Source organism: Diceros bicornis, chromosome 18, assembly GCF_020826845.1.
Source record: "Diceros bicornis minor isolate mBicDic1 chromosome 18, mDicBic1.mat.cur, whole genome shotgun sequence".
Classification (NCBI taxonomy): Eukaryota; Metazoa; Chordata; class Mammalia; order Perissodactyla; family Rhinocerotidae; genus Diceros; species Diceros bicornis.
In genome coordinates, this window is record NC_080757.1 from 46,327,881 (window position 1) to 46,342,049 (window position 14,169).

Below are 14,169 nucleotides of genomic sequence, written 5' to 3' on the forward strand. Positions count from 1 at the left end.
GGCTTTTTGGCTCCTTAGTCATCCAACATATACTTTGGCAAACAGAACAGTTTACAGACTTTTATAGCAAATCTAAGGTTCCACTTCTCTATGTGGCATTCTGGCAAGGGAGATACACTGTACTGTGGTTTGTCTAAGTGGAGTTTTCCCACATGTAAACATTTGACTATACAAGTATGTGCCAGGTGATGAAAGAATTGATGATGGAGCCCCTGCCCTTGCAGAGCATACAATCTAAACGGGGGGGGGGGGCAGGGGGGGGGAAGGCTCAACAGGAGCCTAGGCAGCCCTGCTGGGGAGGGCGCTGGGCCAGAGCCACCCGCTCTGAGAAGTGGCACCGCCTGAGGCAGGACCCATGGCAAAAGCCGAGTATTAGAAATCTGAGCAGTAGAGGAAACTAGCCCCCTTCTCCAAGGCAGCATTTAGGTGTGAAAAAGGCGACTGTTAAAAAAACAGTAGTCAGATTTGGAAATTTTATTAATTTCTTCATTTAAATAAACTGTGTCTGTCTCAAACTGTGTCATGCTCCTCAAAGCCCAGAAAATGAGGAAAACAAGGAGAGAGCATTCACCAAGTCCAGGAAACACAAGATCCATGCTCTAATCACGTTATTTCTAAACCAAAGCCAAACAGTGACTCATCCAACAGCATAAGACACTTACAGGGTTGGGAGGATTAATCTAATTCCAATTCAGTCCCAATTTCCTGCAAAGATGGGCCCCAGCTAAGAGAGGAGGGGGCTTTCCTCCTGAACAGAAGCAGGCAGCCTCTGCCCTCCCCATCAAACGGGAAAGGGGGCAACAGCAGCAGGTGTTCATTTTTTTAAAAAAGGCTTGTGCCCTCAGCCTCTGGTCAGAGCAGTGCCTGAGCTAGCTCGTGAGGGTGGGGACAACGGGAGCTCGGTGGCTGAGGCACAGGCCACCTTGGGGTGTGGAGCCCCTGCAGGAGTGAGCTGCAAGGGAACCCACCAACCACGACAGCCTAGGCAGGGGGCCTTCTTCCTCTTTCGGCTGCCCTCAGCTGCCAAGGCAGGTTTGTCTGAAGTCCTGTGCCCCATCCCCTCTCCCAACAAAGCCATCCTGGGGCTAAAGGGTTAAAGAAAGGGAAGGCTCAAGACCCAGCTGGGCCAAAGCCACATCTCCAGAGCTTGCCAGGGGCCAGTCCCTCCCCTCATCTGGGGAACCTTGCTCTGAACACCAACATATTTTACACATAATATCACTTGCTCCACCGCCAAAGACTGGGCCCATTCATACCACGTGTTATTCAGGCTAGCAAGACTCCTGGTTTGAATTCAGTGTTACACAAAGCAGGTCTTGGCTTTGCCAGGCCTGTCGCTGAGGCCCCGAAGTTTCTCCCACAGCCTTTTGCTCTCTGTAGCCCCTGGACTTGGCCCAGCATCCGCTGCCTCGAGGGGAGAGCTGCTCTCCATCTCCTTCAGGGATCTGAGCTTCCGCAACTAGCACTAACCACCCAAAAGCCTACCCAAAGCTTCTCCATTTGAAGAGCTGACGGGGACAAGAAGGGCAGGGGTCTGCGCATGATTAACAGGATGCTAAAGCAGCAGTGAGGAGGGGAAGCACAGGAGGCCAAGCCCTAAACCCCAGAAATCAGCGCCCAAAGAGGCACTCTGCCCCTCGCTCCCCACCCACTCGGCAAGCCCCTCCTGGGAGCCACTGATCTGAAGACAGCCTCAGCAGGGTGTGGGAAGGACACCTATCAGAACCCCCAGACCTGAGACGGCTGGCCACAGCCAAGTCCCTCCCCACAGGACAAGAGCAGGCTGTCACTGGGAGCCGGGGCTGTCACCCTCCGTCAGCGTCTTGAAGTCCATGGAGAGAGCTTGTTCCTCCGCCTGGGGTGGCCGCTTCCATTCGGCGCGAGTCAGGACGTAGAGCACCACCACGCCGAAGCCTGCCAGCAGCAAGCCCAAAATGTTGGCCAGCACACCCTCGGGCTCAAACGTGCTGTACTTGGTCCTGCAGGGTTAGGGTGGAAGGGAGACGCCACCCAAGGGGTCACTGTTAGGCCAAACGCCATTCGCACTTGGGCCAGAAAGATGTCACGTCCGCCCCCCACCCAGAGAGAAAAACCACTGCTTGGCTAACTCCACAAAAAGCTGGCTCAGAAGGCAGATGCCCAGGGAAGCAGAGGGCACAGGATACTCACCCAAGTTTAAACAGTAGCACCTCCTTCAGGCCCAGCAGGGCTGTGCCCACCGACAGGAGGAAGATGGTGGCACCAAAGAAGACGTGCTGGGGGCGATAGCGGCTCCGCAGAGAAAACGAAGCTCCAGGGAACAGGAAGAAGCTAAAGCCCACGAGCCACTAGAAGGAAAGGCAAGGCGGGGCCAGAGACTGAGCCGGCCATCAGTCTAACCAACCGGAGATGTCCCCAGCAGGATGCTTCCACACAAGGACTGCGAACCCCTCCATTCACCCATTTGGTTTCCTCCATCTTAGCAGCAGTGTGGGGAGCACTGAGCACGTATGGGAAAGGTCCTGGCCCCAGCACTTGAGGCCCAGTCTCAGTTCATCACACTTGTACACTTGAAAGGCCGGGCCTGTGGCCAAACACATGTGCCACGTCAGCTGGAAGGGTGCCTGGATCTAGGCACCCTCGCCTGTAAAATCCTGGCTCTGTACCCGTTTCAGAATCTGAAGGCAGCATCCAATTGTACTAAAGGAACTCTTTCACCTTTGGGCACACACCCTGGAAAATGGACCCTTCTGTGGCACACGTACTGTTTTAGTCCTGCTTCCCCTCCCCCGCCCCCTCTCTCATGGCTGTGGGGCTGAAAGGACTCACCTGCACAAAGTAGAGGACAAATACCAGGATGCCACACCAGCTGTGCAGGCTGTACAGGTCAGCATAGCCATTCTTCCTATGGTAGTCAAACACAGCCACCAGGCCTGGACCAGAGACAAGGGGTCATGTGAGGACAGGCGACAGGGAAGGGAGGGGTGAGGAGACCCAAGGGAAACCCAAGTAGCCAGGACTTCTGGGCTCTAGTCCCAGCTCAATGGCTGCCAGCACCCAGTGTCCCTGCCCGGGATGCTTGGAAGGGGGAGGGGGAGGTTGGACTACAACAGAACTGGAGTGGGAACTAGACACGTAAAGCAGCTACTCCCCCAAGTCAGAAGTTGGGAGGGAGGAAGGCTGTGCCCAGGAACTCACCCACCAGGGCAATGATGAACGCGAAGACGTGCAGCAGCCCGTGCAGGACTTTGGTTGTGCGTTTGGCCTCGTTCCTGAAGACACGGTAAACCAGCAGGGCTGGTGAGTGAGAAAGGGAATGTCAGAGCACTGACCTGAGCTCAAGGCCCTCCTGTCCCAGGCAGCGAGGAGCTTGCCCTTGGCTGGCAAGGTGATCTGAGTGAAGGGCTTGTCAAGGTACCCCAGCCACAGGAAATGGAAGCGAAAACAAGGCTCAGTGGGGCCCAGCAGGGGCCCTTGGACAGGGTACCCTCGGGCTACCTGTGCCCTAGCCTCCATCCCCCACTCCCCATACTTCCCTCTCCCCTCACCCCACTAACCCACTACCTTCCTGTCAAGTGCCCTATATATTCCGGGCTGTGTTGTAGGCTCATCGTGCAGTCACACCGAGGTGTCACCAAGCTTCTGAGTTCCCCTTTTAGCTATGATGGTTCTCAAATAGTTCAATATTGAAGGCTGATCAGATATTCACTACTTTCAGCAAGCACGCTCCCTGGCTGGGAAAACCCTGGTTCCCAAAGCAGAACCTTGTGATCCCAAGCTAATCACCCCCTCACCAGGCTGAGGTGGGCAGGGCCAGGTGGGAATGCCTCTTAGGTTCTGCTGCTGAGGGAGTGGCTGTCACCAGGACCACCTCTAGGAAGAATGGGTCAAGCAGATACAGATCCAGTTTTCTTGTTACCAGAAGGAGGCGGCCATGGCCCACTGACCCCAAGGCAGAGGCGGGGCCAAGCACTGCCTTGCTCCCCAGAGAGAGGAATCCTGGCGCTGCCAAGGCCAACATCCACCCCCACACACACGCGCGCGCGCGCACACACACACGTGCTCACATTTGTCCCCCAATTTCAAACTGCCCCTACAGAAGCAGCCTCAGCTCACACCAGCCACTGGGCCTCTGCTCTGTGAAGCACACCCATGCTTGGATGCTCCTTGTCGAAGAAGCAGGAGGCGAAAGACCTGGGACAGGTTGGAAAGGAGTTGCCACTCACCCACCTCAGGGCCCCTGAGTTGGGTTCACAGTGTCCCCAGGCTCTAAGCCTGCTTCCATCTCTGACTGTCTTTTCCAGAATCTAAGATTTGTCAAACTGCAAGAGACCTCAGGGGTGATAAGGGTCCCTGCAAACTGCCTGTCTCAGGAGGAGTGGTTCCCAGGGAGCACTGGGCAAGACTCACCATCTCCCTGCAGGAAGACCAGGCCTATGACCATGCAGAGGGGGTGCACATTAAACTGCAGGGCGCTCTCCCAGGCGATGCCACCTCGGTACAGACCCAGCCACGCGCCAGTCATTGCAACCACGGTCAGGCCCAGCAGCTGGGAGAAAGCCACGTAGTAAGGCAGTGCTCCGGGTGTGGGTGCCATGCTGGCACGGCTCTCCATGCTGAGGCAGGTGCTGCAGGAAAGATGGCAGAGCTCAGAGGAGCAACCCAAACCTCCAAAAAATACATTCTGGCCTCCCAGTGCCGACCCCCTGCCACCTCCCTCTCTGCCCCCCTCCCCAGGCCCTGTGCTAAAGCAGTGCTCACTGTCCCACCTCCAAGACCCCTCCACGGTCCCAAGTCTCAGCAGCAGCTCAGCAGGAGGGGCCCAGCCTTCCCCCCAAGACAGACCCGACCCCGGACTGTGAGCTGCCAGGAGTTCCACATGCAATGAGGATGCAAGTAAAGGTCCCCAGAATCCTGGCAAGAGAAGGAGGGCCCAACGCCTGTGCTTTACTTTGTTTCTTGAGGCCCTGGGTTTTCTTAGGTGGGGTTCACAGGGAAATACAGAGACGTGAACAAGTTCCTTGAAGGGACAGGCTTAGTCACATTTTTTCCTCCAGATGGATCATAAAGTACATTTGGGGTGAGAAATAGAGAACCCACCTCCCCCGTGCCCAGTTTTAAGCTCGAAGCTGGAGATAAGGAGTCCGGCCGCCCCCCGGGCCGGCACAGCCCCCAGAGCAGCCTCCACCACGCCTGTCAGGAAACCTCCTTTGACCGCTTTGCCTGACAGGCCACAGGACACAGGAGCAGCCATGTAGCCTGCTTCCCTTCCCTCCTCTTCTTCCTCCTCCACACCCAGGCCGGGCTGGGCCTGCACTCCTCCCTCAGGTGAGGTTTCCAAAACCGAAGGCCTCAGAAATGAGACCCACAAGGTGAGACTTCACCATTCAGAGCTCATGGGGTGTTTCATACACAAAACTTAACTCACAACCATCCTATAAGAGGACAGTAAAGCAGGAACGTTACTGTACCCATTCCACAGATCAGAAAACGACGGCTCAAGGAGGTCTGGGAAAGCCTTGCTCAGGGGGCCACATGGCAAGCGCCTTTCCTGGCTCCTCTGCCCAGTTCCCCCAGTGTTTCCATATCCTCGCCCAGGGTCAGGATGACTTTTGTGCCACCTCTTCACCCTGAATTGGCTGGTTCTCCTGCCCCAGCCCAGCCCTGGCCCGCACACCAGGCAGGAGAGGCACCTGGGGGATTCGGGGGGAGGAGGCGGGTGATGAACAGCATGGTCTCCATTTGCTCTGCCTTATTGCTGGCAGTGGCCTGTGCCCACAGACAGGCACTGCCACTGCTTGCAGAGGGCAGAGCAGTCAATAGCCCCCTCCCTCGATGGCTGCCTCTTCCCCACTGCTCCCACCTCTCCCAGCAGCAGCGGAAACGTCCTGCTTCTCCCTCGTTATCAGCAGAGAATGACACTGAGCAGAGATGTTTGATGAACAGACCTTGGGTCACCCTCTGACACCTGACACACACCTGCTACCCTGGAAGTGCTCAAGAGCTAGTTTCCAGGCCGCCTGGCCTTGTCTTCCTGGTGACCGGGCTGTCTTTACCCCCCAATTCTCTCTGCCACGTCTGACAACTGTTGGCAACTCTACCGTTAAAAAAAAAAAAAGCAAAAAAAAGAAAGAAATTACAAGTAATCAACATTTCGATTTATATCCTTACTTCCTTTTCTTCCAGAAACATACATTCTTTTATAGAAACAGGATCATACCAATTTCTAACCTGCTTTAACTTAATGGTAGATCATGCATATCTTTTCATGTCAGTGAATATACATCTGTCATCTTTTTTTTTTAATTTTTATTTATTTATTTTTTATTTTTTCACCCAAAGCCCCAGTAGATAGTTGTATGTCATAGCTGCACATCCTTCTAGTTGCTGTATGTGGGACGCGGCCTCAGCATGGCCGGAGAAGCGGTGCGTCGGTGCGCGCCTGGGATCCGAACCCGGGCCGCCAGCAACAGAGCGCGCGCAGTTAACCACTAAGCCATGGGGCCGGCCCTGTGTCATCATTTTAATAACTTCACAGTATTGCACTGTACAGCTGTTCCATGTTTTAAGCAATCCTCTAATCCCCTGTTGTTAAACATTTAGCTAGCTTTCAGTTTTTCACTAAATAAACACTATGTGATCATCTTTACACACTTGTCTAATTCATTCCTAAATGGAGTAATGGAATCCTACAGCAAGGGCTATGTTCTTTTTTTAGGTTTTTGATAAATTCTGTGAAATCACCTTTCAGAAACAATCCCATGGCAGGTGGGAACACCTATTTCCAAAAGCCCTGGGCAGAGTGAACCCCTGTTTCTGGAACTCTTGCCTCTGTCCTTATCTGTCACCTCTATACAGTGACTCCTAAATCTAGTGCCAGTTCTGTCCTCTTTCCCAAATATAAACCCCATTTCTGATTGTCCACTAACATCTGCACCTGGCCATCCCTCAAACACTTCAAACTCAGCACAGCCCAAGTCAAACTCATTTCCCGTCGTATCCAAGTCCTCTCCTGACCTCGCAGGTAGCTAACGCAGCTGCCCTTCTCCTAGTCCCCGCACCGGTGCCTCCGCAGACAGGCCACCGAGTCCTAGGGGTTCTCCCCCAGGGCTCTCGCCATCTTCACTGTCACCACCCAAGCCAGCATGGAGCTTCTGTGCCATCTCTCTACTCTCTTCAATCTGCCTGTCCCTGGGGACAGGGACAAAGCCAGCACCCCAAGTCATGTTGTCCCACCCAGCACAAAGGGCTGCCCACTGCCTGCTGGTGAAATGCCAACTCTGTAATAGGATCCTAACTCACTCTCCATCTGGCGCCCCCACTGTTTTCTTACCAAGTCCACTCAGAGGAGACTCTGAGTCCTTCGCTGGCTCTAACACAACCTGCTGTTTCCCTCCACCTCACACTCCCCCCAGCCTCGCTCCCTGCTCTCTGCAACACAGCCACCTCCTCCGCTTCCCCCACTCACCCTCTGCCTCTATCCATTTGCTCCACGACCTGAAATGGGCATTTTGTTTATCACTCTGTCCCCCTCCTCTGCGTCCCCGAGGCTGGCCTGGAGCGGACTTACCCTCGTTGGCGTTCTGCCTTACGTTCAGCTCGTGTGTGCCTCTCAGTACCCTGTGAGCTCCTTGAAGGCAGGGAGTGCGTCTTACTCTTCCTTGGGTATCCTCAAGCACCTAATCCTTCCCCCAACTCTAACAGGAAAGATTTACTGAACAGAGAGATGCTGTCCTCCTTTCCTTTATTAGATTCATCCCCAGAGAGCCTGGGGCGCAGTCAGAATCTGATTAACGCTGAATTAGGAGGAACAGAAGGAACATGCTCTGCCACTGGTCAACCTGCCGAAACTTCTTTCTGCCAAGAATACCAAGGACAGAGGTATTGTCGCTCCAGGATCTTGGAGCTACTCAGTGGTGAGGCAAGCCAGAGCTAGCTTTTTTCCCTCCCAACCAATCTCCTAATGAGACTCTTTGTAGCTGTCATATTGGGGTTTTTTTTGGGGGGGTGAGGAAGATCGGCCCTGAGCTAACATCCCTTGCCAATCTTCCTATTTTTGCTGAGGAAGATTAGCCCTGAGCTAACATCCGTGCCCACCTTCCTCTATTTTGTATATGAGGCCGCCACAGCATGCCACAGCATGCCACAGCATGGCACAGCATGCCACACCATGCCACAGCATGGCATGGTGAGCAGCGCATAGGTCCGCACCTGGGATTTGAACCTGCGAGCCCTGGGTCGCTGAAGCAGAGCGCACCCAACTTAACCACTAGGCCACGGGGCTGGCCCCTGTGATATTGTGATTTATAATAAGTATATGGGAAGGAGCTCCTAAAAACCTTGGAATTTCCCAACGAAGAAAGCAGTAAGGTGTCTTTTATGTTAATGTTCTGTTATGTTAATGAAAGCCCCTAGGCACCCTAGGGATGGGCTGGTTGCCAGGGGAACCAGCTTTGTGATTGGAGGGTTGGAACTTTCAGTCCCACGCCTCAATCTCTGGGGAGGCGAGAGGGGCTGGAGATTGAGTTCAGTCTCCAATGCCGATAATTTAATGTTATGCCTGTGTAATAAACCCTCCATAAAAACCCAAAAAGGACGGCATTCGGAGAGCTTCCTGGGGAGGATGGTGCAACCCAGTTCCCTGGGGACAGAAGCTGCCGCACTCAGGACCCTTCTGGACCTCGCCCTATGTACCTCTTCCATCTGGCTGTCCTGAGTTATATCCTTTTATAATAATAATAAAAGTAATCTAGTAATCTAGTAAATAAAATGTTTCTCTGAGTTCTGTGAACTGCTTTAGCAAATTAATTGGACTTGAAGAGGGGGTCGTGGGAACCTCTTATCTATAGCCGGTTGGTTAGCAGCACAGGTGACAACCTAGATTTGGGATTGGCATCTGAAAAGGGGGGTCAGCAGTCTTGTGGGACTGAACCCTTAACCTGTGGGATCTGATGCCATCTCCAGGTAGACAGTGTCAGAATTGGGTTAAATTACAGGACACCCAATCAGTGTCCGCTGAGAGTTAGAGAAGTGCTTGGTGGTGTTGAAAAGAAAACGCACATTGGAAAATGCACATGTGGCTTCAACGTTCTACACTGTAAATTCACATCCTGAGTTCTCTCGGAAGTCAGAACCCTAATGCCAACTGTACCCCACAATGGTGGAATGGAGATGCGTGCTTACATGCGTGGGAGGACAAGGGACCTCTGGGCTGGCTGGGGCGCCCCTACTCTACACTCAGCACTTCCCACATTCTCCCATTTAATCTTTGCAATAACATTATAATAGGAGTTATTATCCCAATTTGACAGATGAGGAAATTGGGGCCCAAAGAGGATAACTATCAGTAGCAAATAGCTGCTCAAAATGATCAGCAGCACATAGCTGCTCCACTCAGTTGTTCGTTGAGCACCTACTCTACTGGACCACACTGCTGGATGCCAGAGCTCTACAGATAAGACACGTCCCTGCCCTCAAGGGGCTTACAGACAAGATGCAGAGCAAATGCACTTTTTTAAGTAAAGGGTAGTAAGAATTCAAGCCCCGAGTTAAACTCAGGAACACTTTCCTCTATACACACTGAAGACAGTTTCCCTGTCTTAATACACTCAAGTGGCATGCTCTGAGCAGCTGGTTGTCTGTTGGTGGTGTGGCTTTGCCCAGTAACTAGGCAGAGCTGTCATGCTTTCCAAATACTGAAGCCAACTGACAATCTGAATGGCACTTGCCAAGGAAGTTGCTTTGAAGCAGGCTCCAAGGCAGTCTCTCCCTGTCCCACGCCAGTCCTCCTGTGTCCTAACCCCTACTCGGGGAGCCATGCTCCCAAGGTCGTTTAAACCCACCAGGGCATGGAGCACTGGTGTCTCCTGTGGACTCTCCTGGGAGAAAAGGCAGCAAGACGGGACGGATGGTTAAGAGAGAAGGGGTGACAGGAGGGCAAAGCAGCTGAAGACCTTCATGTCAATTGCTCCAACGGCAGCTCCCCTGGTCCATATGGCCTGGGTAACTAGGCATCTGGGAGGAAGCCAGAGATAAAGAAGGACCTTTGGAATTATGGAGCCCCGAGCTGTCTCCTCCATGCCCCGTTCCAATTTGAAGGTGATTCTAAGTCCAAGTATGAGGGGTGGCAGGAAAACTCACGCGAAGCAACACCATCCTCCCTGGGGCAGGCCTGTGCCTTGCCTACAGGTGATCTCACAGTCAATAAGATCTAAGTGTGAAAAATCCAGATTCACAAAAAAGACATATGAGTGGTTTTGTGCTTTACAGAAGAAAACTGAAAGATTCCTTCAGCAACAGCATTCCCCCATTGCTTACTCGGATCAACATAATTGACAACCTATCTTTGTGCAAGGAGAGGCTGCTTCCCACTCTGAGGAGAGAACACACTTCTTTTTTTTTTTTGTGAGGAAGATTAGCCCTGAGCTAACATCTGTTGCCAATCCTCCTCTTTTTGCTGAGGAATAATGGCCCTGGGCTGATATCCGTGTCCATCTTCCTCTACTTTATATGGGATGCCGCCACAGCATGGCTTGACAAGCGGTGCATCAGTCCGCGCCCGGGATCTGAACCTGTGAACCCCGGGCTGCCGAAGCGGAGTGTGTGCACTTAACCACTACGCCACTGGGCCAGCCCCAAGAGAGAACATATTTTGACGACTCTGGTTGGAGTCTGACCTACCCACAAACACGTCTGTATCCTCAAACCTAGGAATCGGTTGAGATTCACTCCCCGGTAAGCACATGCCTTTGGATCAGGCTCCCTCATTTCCCAGTCTGGACATCGAGAACACTCTCACCCTTCCTTCCTAATTGGGTTGGTCCCCCCAGAACACCAGCTGTTCTGGGGCCTCCTGTGTTCCCAGAGCAGAAGTGTGGGCAGCAGCATCAAGGGCCTGGAAGCAGCCACTCTGCACCCCAAAGGTTTCCTCTGCCCAGCAGACCAGAGTCTTGGAACCAGAAGGGGTTCATGGGGCCGCTTACACAGCCACCCTCCCTCCTCTGTCAGAGCACAGGATAGGGCTGACAGCTCTGGCAGCTTCTGGAACCTTGGGCTGAGATAGTCACCCCTTCCCTCCCACACACACTGGCAGTCAGACTCCACTTAATGCAATCAAACAGGGACAGGAGCTACCCGCAGGGCTGGAACGTGCTGAGCACCACTCTCCCTCCCCAGGCCCACCGTGTTTCATTAAAAAGCCACCAGGCCTAATCTCATTATGGGGACCAGACTCTGCACATGTCCTACAGCCTGAAGGCAGGGAGCCTGGCCTGGCCACAGCCCTCCTTATCCACAACCAGGTTTTAATTGGATTAGAGAAGATTGTGTTGCGGGTGAGGGCTAGATCTTTTCTTGATGCGTGAGGGAAGAAACGGCTCAATTGTCCTAGAATGTCCCAGAATGTGATGAAAGAGAAGGCAAAATAAGGGCTGAGCTGTTAGGCAGGGCACCCAAGCAGCTGCCAGGAAGAAAGCAGAGCTCGAAGCCAGATGCTGAGCCAGTTCTCCACTAGGTACAGGGGGCTCAGGGCCAGGGCCCCCAATCCTGTGGGACCCACAAAAAAATGTTACGATTTATGCTAAAATCAGGAGAAAAAACAAACTTTTATGGTTGAAGGAAATGTTTTAATTTTTAATCCAGCCTGGATTATATTTGTCTTTATACCAACACAGTTGTAAAATACAATTTTTTCTTCTTTTTTTTTATGGAGGAAGGGGCCCACCAAGGCAAAAGTGCCTAGGGCCCATGAAAGTCACAATGCAGCCATGGTCAGACAGACGTGATTTTAAAGCCAGTCCCACTGTTTATGACTGTGTGCTCTTGAGCAAGCCAAGTGCCCTCTCTGAGCCTGCTTCATCATCCACAAGGTAGGGGACTACTGAGATCCACCTTACTGGCCTGTAGCAATCTAAGTGGGATAAATATGTTCCAGTACCTGGCACAGTGCCTGCCACACTGTAGGCATTCAATCAAATAGCAATCTAACAAAAACTAAATCTGGTCCTAACAGCACCTTAGGAAGAGTCACACATCAGAAGCTGTTGACACATGAGGTCTGGGGCCACAGAGCCAGACGGCATCAGACAGCATGACCCCCTCTAATAAATCCACACTCCCCTTCTGTCCACCATCAGTCCCCCCACTGGGCAGAAACCCCTGGATCTGGGGTGGATTCCTCCACCAAAGCCTTCTAGTGCCACTTCCTATTAGCAGAAGCCCAAGCTCCGCCCGCAAGGGAAGGAGGTGAGGGCAGGGAAGCAGTGGGACAAGCAGAGAGGTTCCACTCCGGGTGCAGGAGGCTCCAGGACTGTAGCAGCTCTCTCTCTGTACAGGGCTCACCTTGGCATTGACAAGTTTCTGCCTCACTCCAATTTCACAAAAGAAATCAAGCTATCTATGAGAAGGTGACAAAGCTTTGGGTTTTTTCATTCGCTATGAAAAGGAAGGAACAGAATCTGGGTGTCCTAAGACGGAGCTTCATTTAATAATTCTTAGAAAATCCTCCAAGACTGCCAGGGTAAAGTGAATGAGAGGAGAGGGGCCACCAGACTGAGAAAGACTTGGGGGAGGGGGGGTGGCAGCCTCTGAAGATGTGTCTGTACCTCCAGGGTCCCTGGGGGAAAGGGCAGGCAGAGAGCGGCCCTGCCACTACCCAGGTGTCAAAGGCAGCAGCAGATCCCTTCCTCAGCTCAGTTCTGCACCCACAGTTCAGGGCCCACCAAAGCCAACCCAACGAGTAAGGATTTCCCAAATGAGAAAATCCTCCTCTCACACCCAGCAGCTGGGATGTTAGAGGAGAACAAGGAAGGGATCCTAGCTAGACATGTCAACCCAAGAGGAAAGAGGCGAGGCGGAGTCTCGGTTTCAGGTTTCAAAAGAACAGTCGTGGCAAACGTTGATTGATCCACTTCTACCCTACCTTGTTTCTAGAACACCGCAAAATATTAGCCGTGGGCCCACAGATAAACCTGGGGTCACCTGCCGCTCCACTGTAACTTCCGCAGAGACGGCACAGAGGCCCACCCGGGGCCGAAGGCTGACGGCTCCAGGAAGAGCAGGACACGCTCTTTAACCTGGGGCCTTGCTCGGTGGCCCAAAGCCCGGGGAAGCAGGTGAGGTGCGAGTCAGGGCTGGCAGCAGGTGAGGGAAGGAGAAACACTCGCTGCGGCTCCAGTGACCAGGCCTGTTCCGGCGCACCTGGCCCGTCACCCCCGCCCCCCACCCCCACCCCCACCCCCACCCCCACCGCACACACCTGGCCCGCCGCACCCCGCACACCTGCCCCCCAGCCCGACTCCGCGCCGGGGCTCGGCTCGCACCCCCGGCCCGGGCCGCCTACCTGGCCAGGCGCCGGGCCCGGAGCTCGTTCCCACAGCGCCGCGCCGCCGACCCGCCCCTAGCTCCCGGCGCCGCGCCCCGGCTGCTCGGCCGGTTCCGCGAGCCGCGCGGGCGTCGGCGCTGCGGCGTCGCCATGGCGACCGGGCGGCGGCGGCGGGTTGGCCGCGAGGCGAGCGACGCGGGGAGGGTCACGCGGCGCGGGGCCGGAAGTGCCTCGGCGCGTCCCCGCTCTCGGGACGGGGTCGGGTCCCGCAGATCCCGGGTCCGCACCTGGACGCCCGCCTGGCGGGGGTTGCGGCGCAGGGCGCTGAGGGCCGAGAGCCGCGGCCCCGTGACCCCGGCCTTCTGGACCCGAGCTCGCGAGTAACCTTCGAAAGCCGGGCCTCGCGACCTGGCTTCCGGGGCCCCCACATTCGGGGACGCAGGGGGAGTCTTCGTGGGGGGCCCTCCCGGCCCAGGCCTGACTCGAGGCCGAGGGGATGGGCTGCCTGGTTCGCGGGGGCGGTGGCAAGGGCCGGGGGAGACCGGGCCCTGAGCAGAGGGGAGGGGATGCCGGCCGAGAACAGCCGCGCTGCCCTGGCCTCGTCTCCGCGCTTCCTGATCCCCTCCCTCCACGCCCTCCCTTTCTTGCTTCCTGATCCCCTCCCTCCACGCCCTCCCTTTCTTCCTTGCAACCTTCTTCCCTTCACTCCTCTGGCCCCGCCCCGGGCTCAGGTGGCCGCTAGGTGTCACACACGGCGGGGCCTTGGCCCTCGCTGCAGCCCCGAGGGAGAAGATGTCACTCTACAGGAAGGCTGGACTCACCCCTTCCCCAATTCCATCCCCCGACACACACACACACACACACACTGT

General features: G+C 54.6%; 1 protein-coding gene across 5 annotated transcripts; it reads right to left on the minus strand.

Moving 5' to 3' along the window:
• Nucleotides 1–464: 464 nt before the first annotated feature.
• LOC131417644 (transmembrane ascorbate-dependent reductase CYB561) lies at nt 465–13,893 on the minus strand. 5 transcript variants are annotated; one of them, XM_058561329.1, is made up of 7 exons: nt 13,588–13,893; nt 5,959–6,076; nt 4,390–4,607; nt 3,178–3,276; nt 2,809–2,912; nt 2,170–2,327; nt 465–1,979 (listed from the first exon to the last, which is right to left on the minus strand). In XM_058561329.1, exons 3-7 carry the CDS (start codon nt 4,592–4,594, stop codon nt 1,787–1,789), a joined length of 759 nt encoding a protein of 252 aa, XP_058417312.1. In that variant the 5' UTR covers nt 4,595–4,607; nt 5,959–6,076; nt 13,588–13,893; the 3' UTR covers nt 465–1,786. The 5 variants fall into 5 exon arrangements, with proteins under 5 accessions (XP_058417312.1, XP_058417313.1, XP_058417314.1 ...); XM_058561330.1 differs by lacking the exon at nt 13,588–13,893 and adding an exon at nt 13,319–13,389; XM_058561331.1 differs by lacking the exon at nt 13,588–13,893 and adding an exon at nt 7,550–7,647.
• Nucleotides 13,894–14,169: the final 276 nt, after the last annotated feature.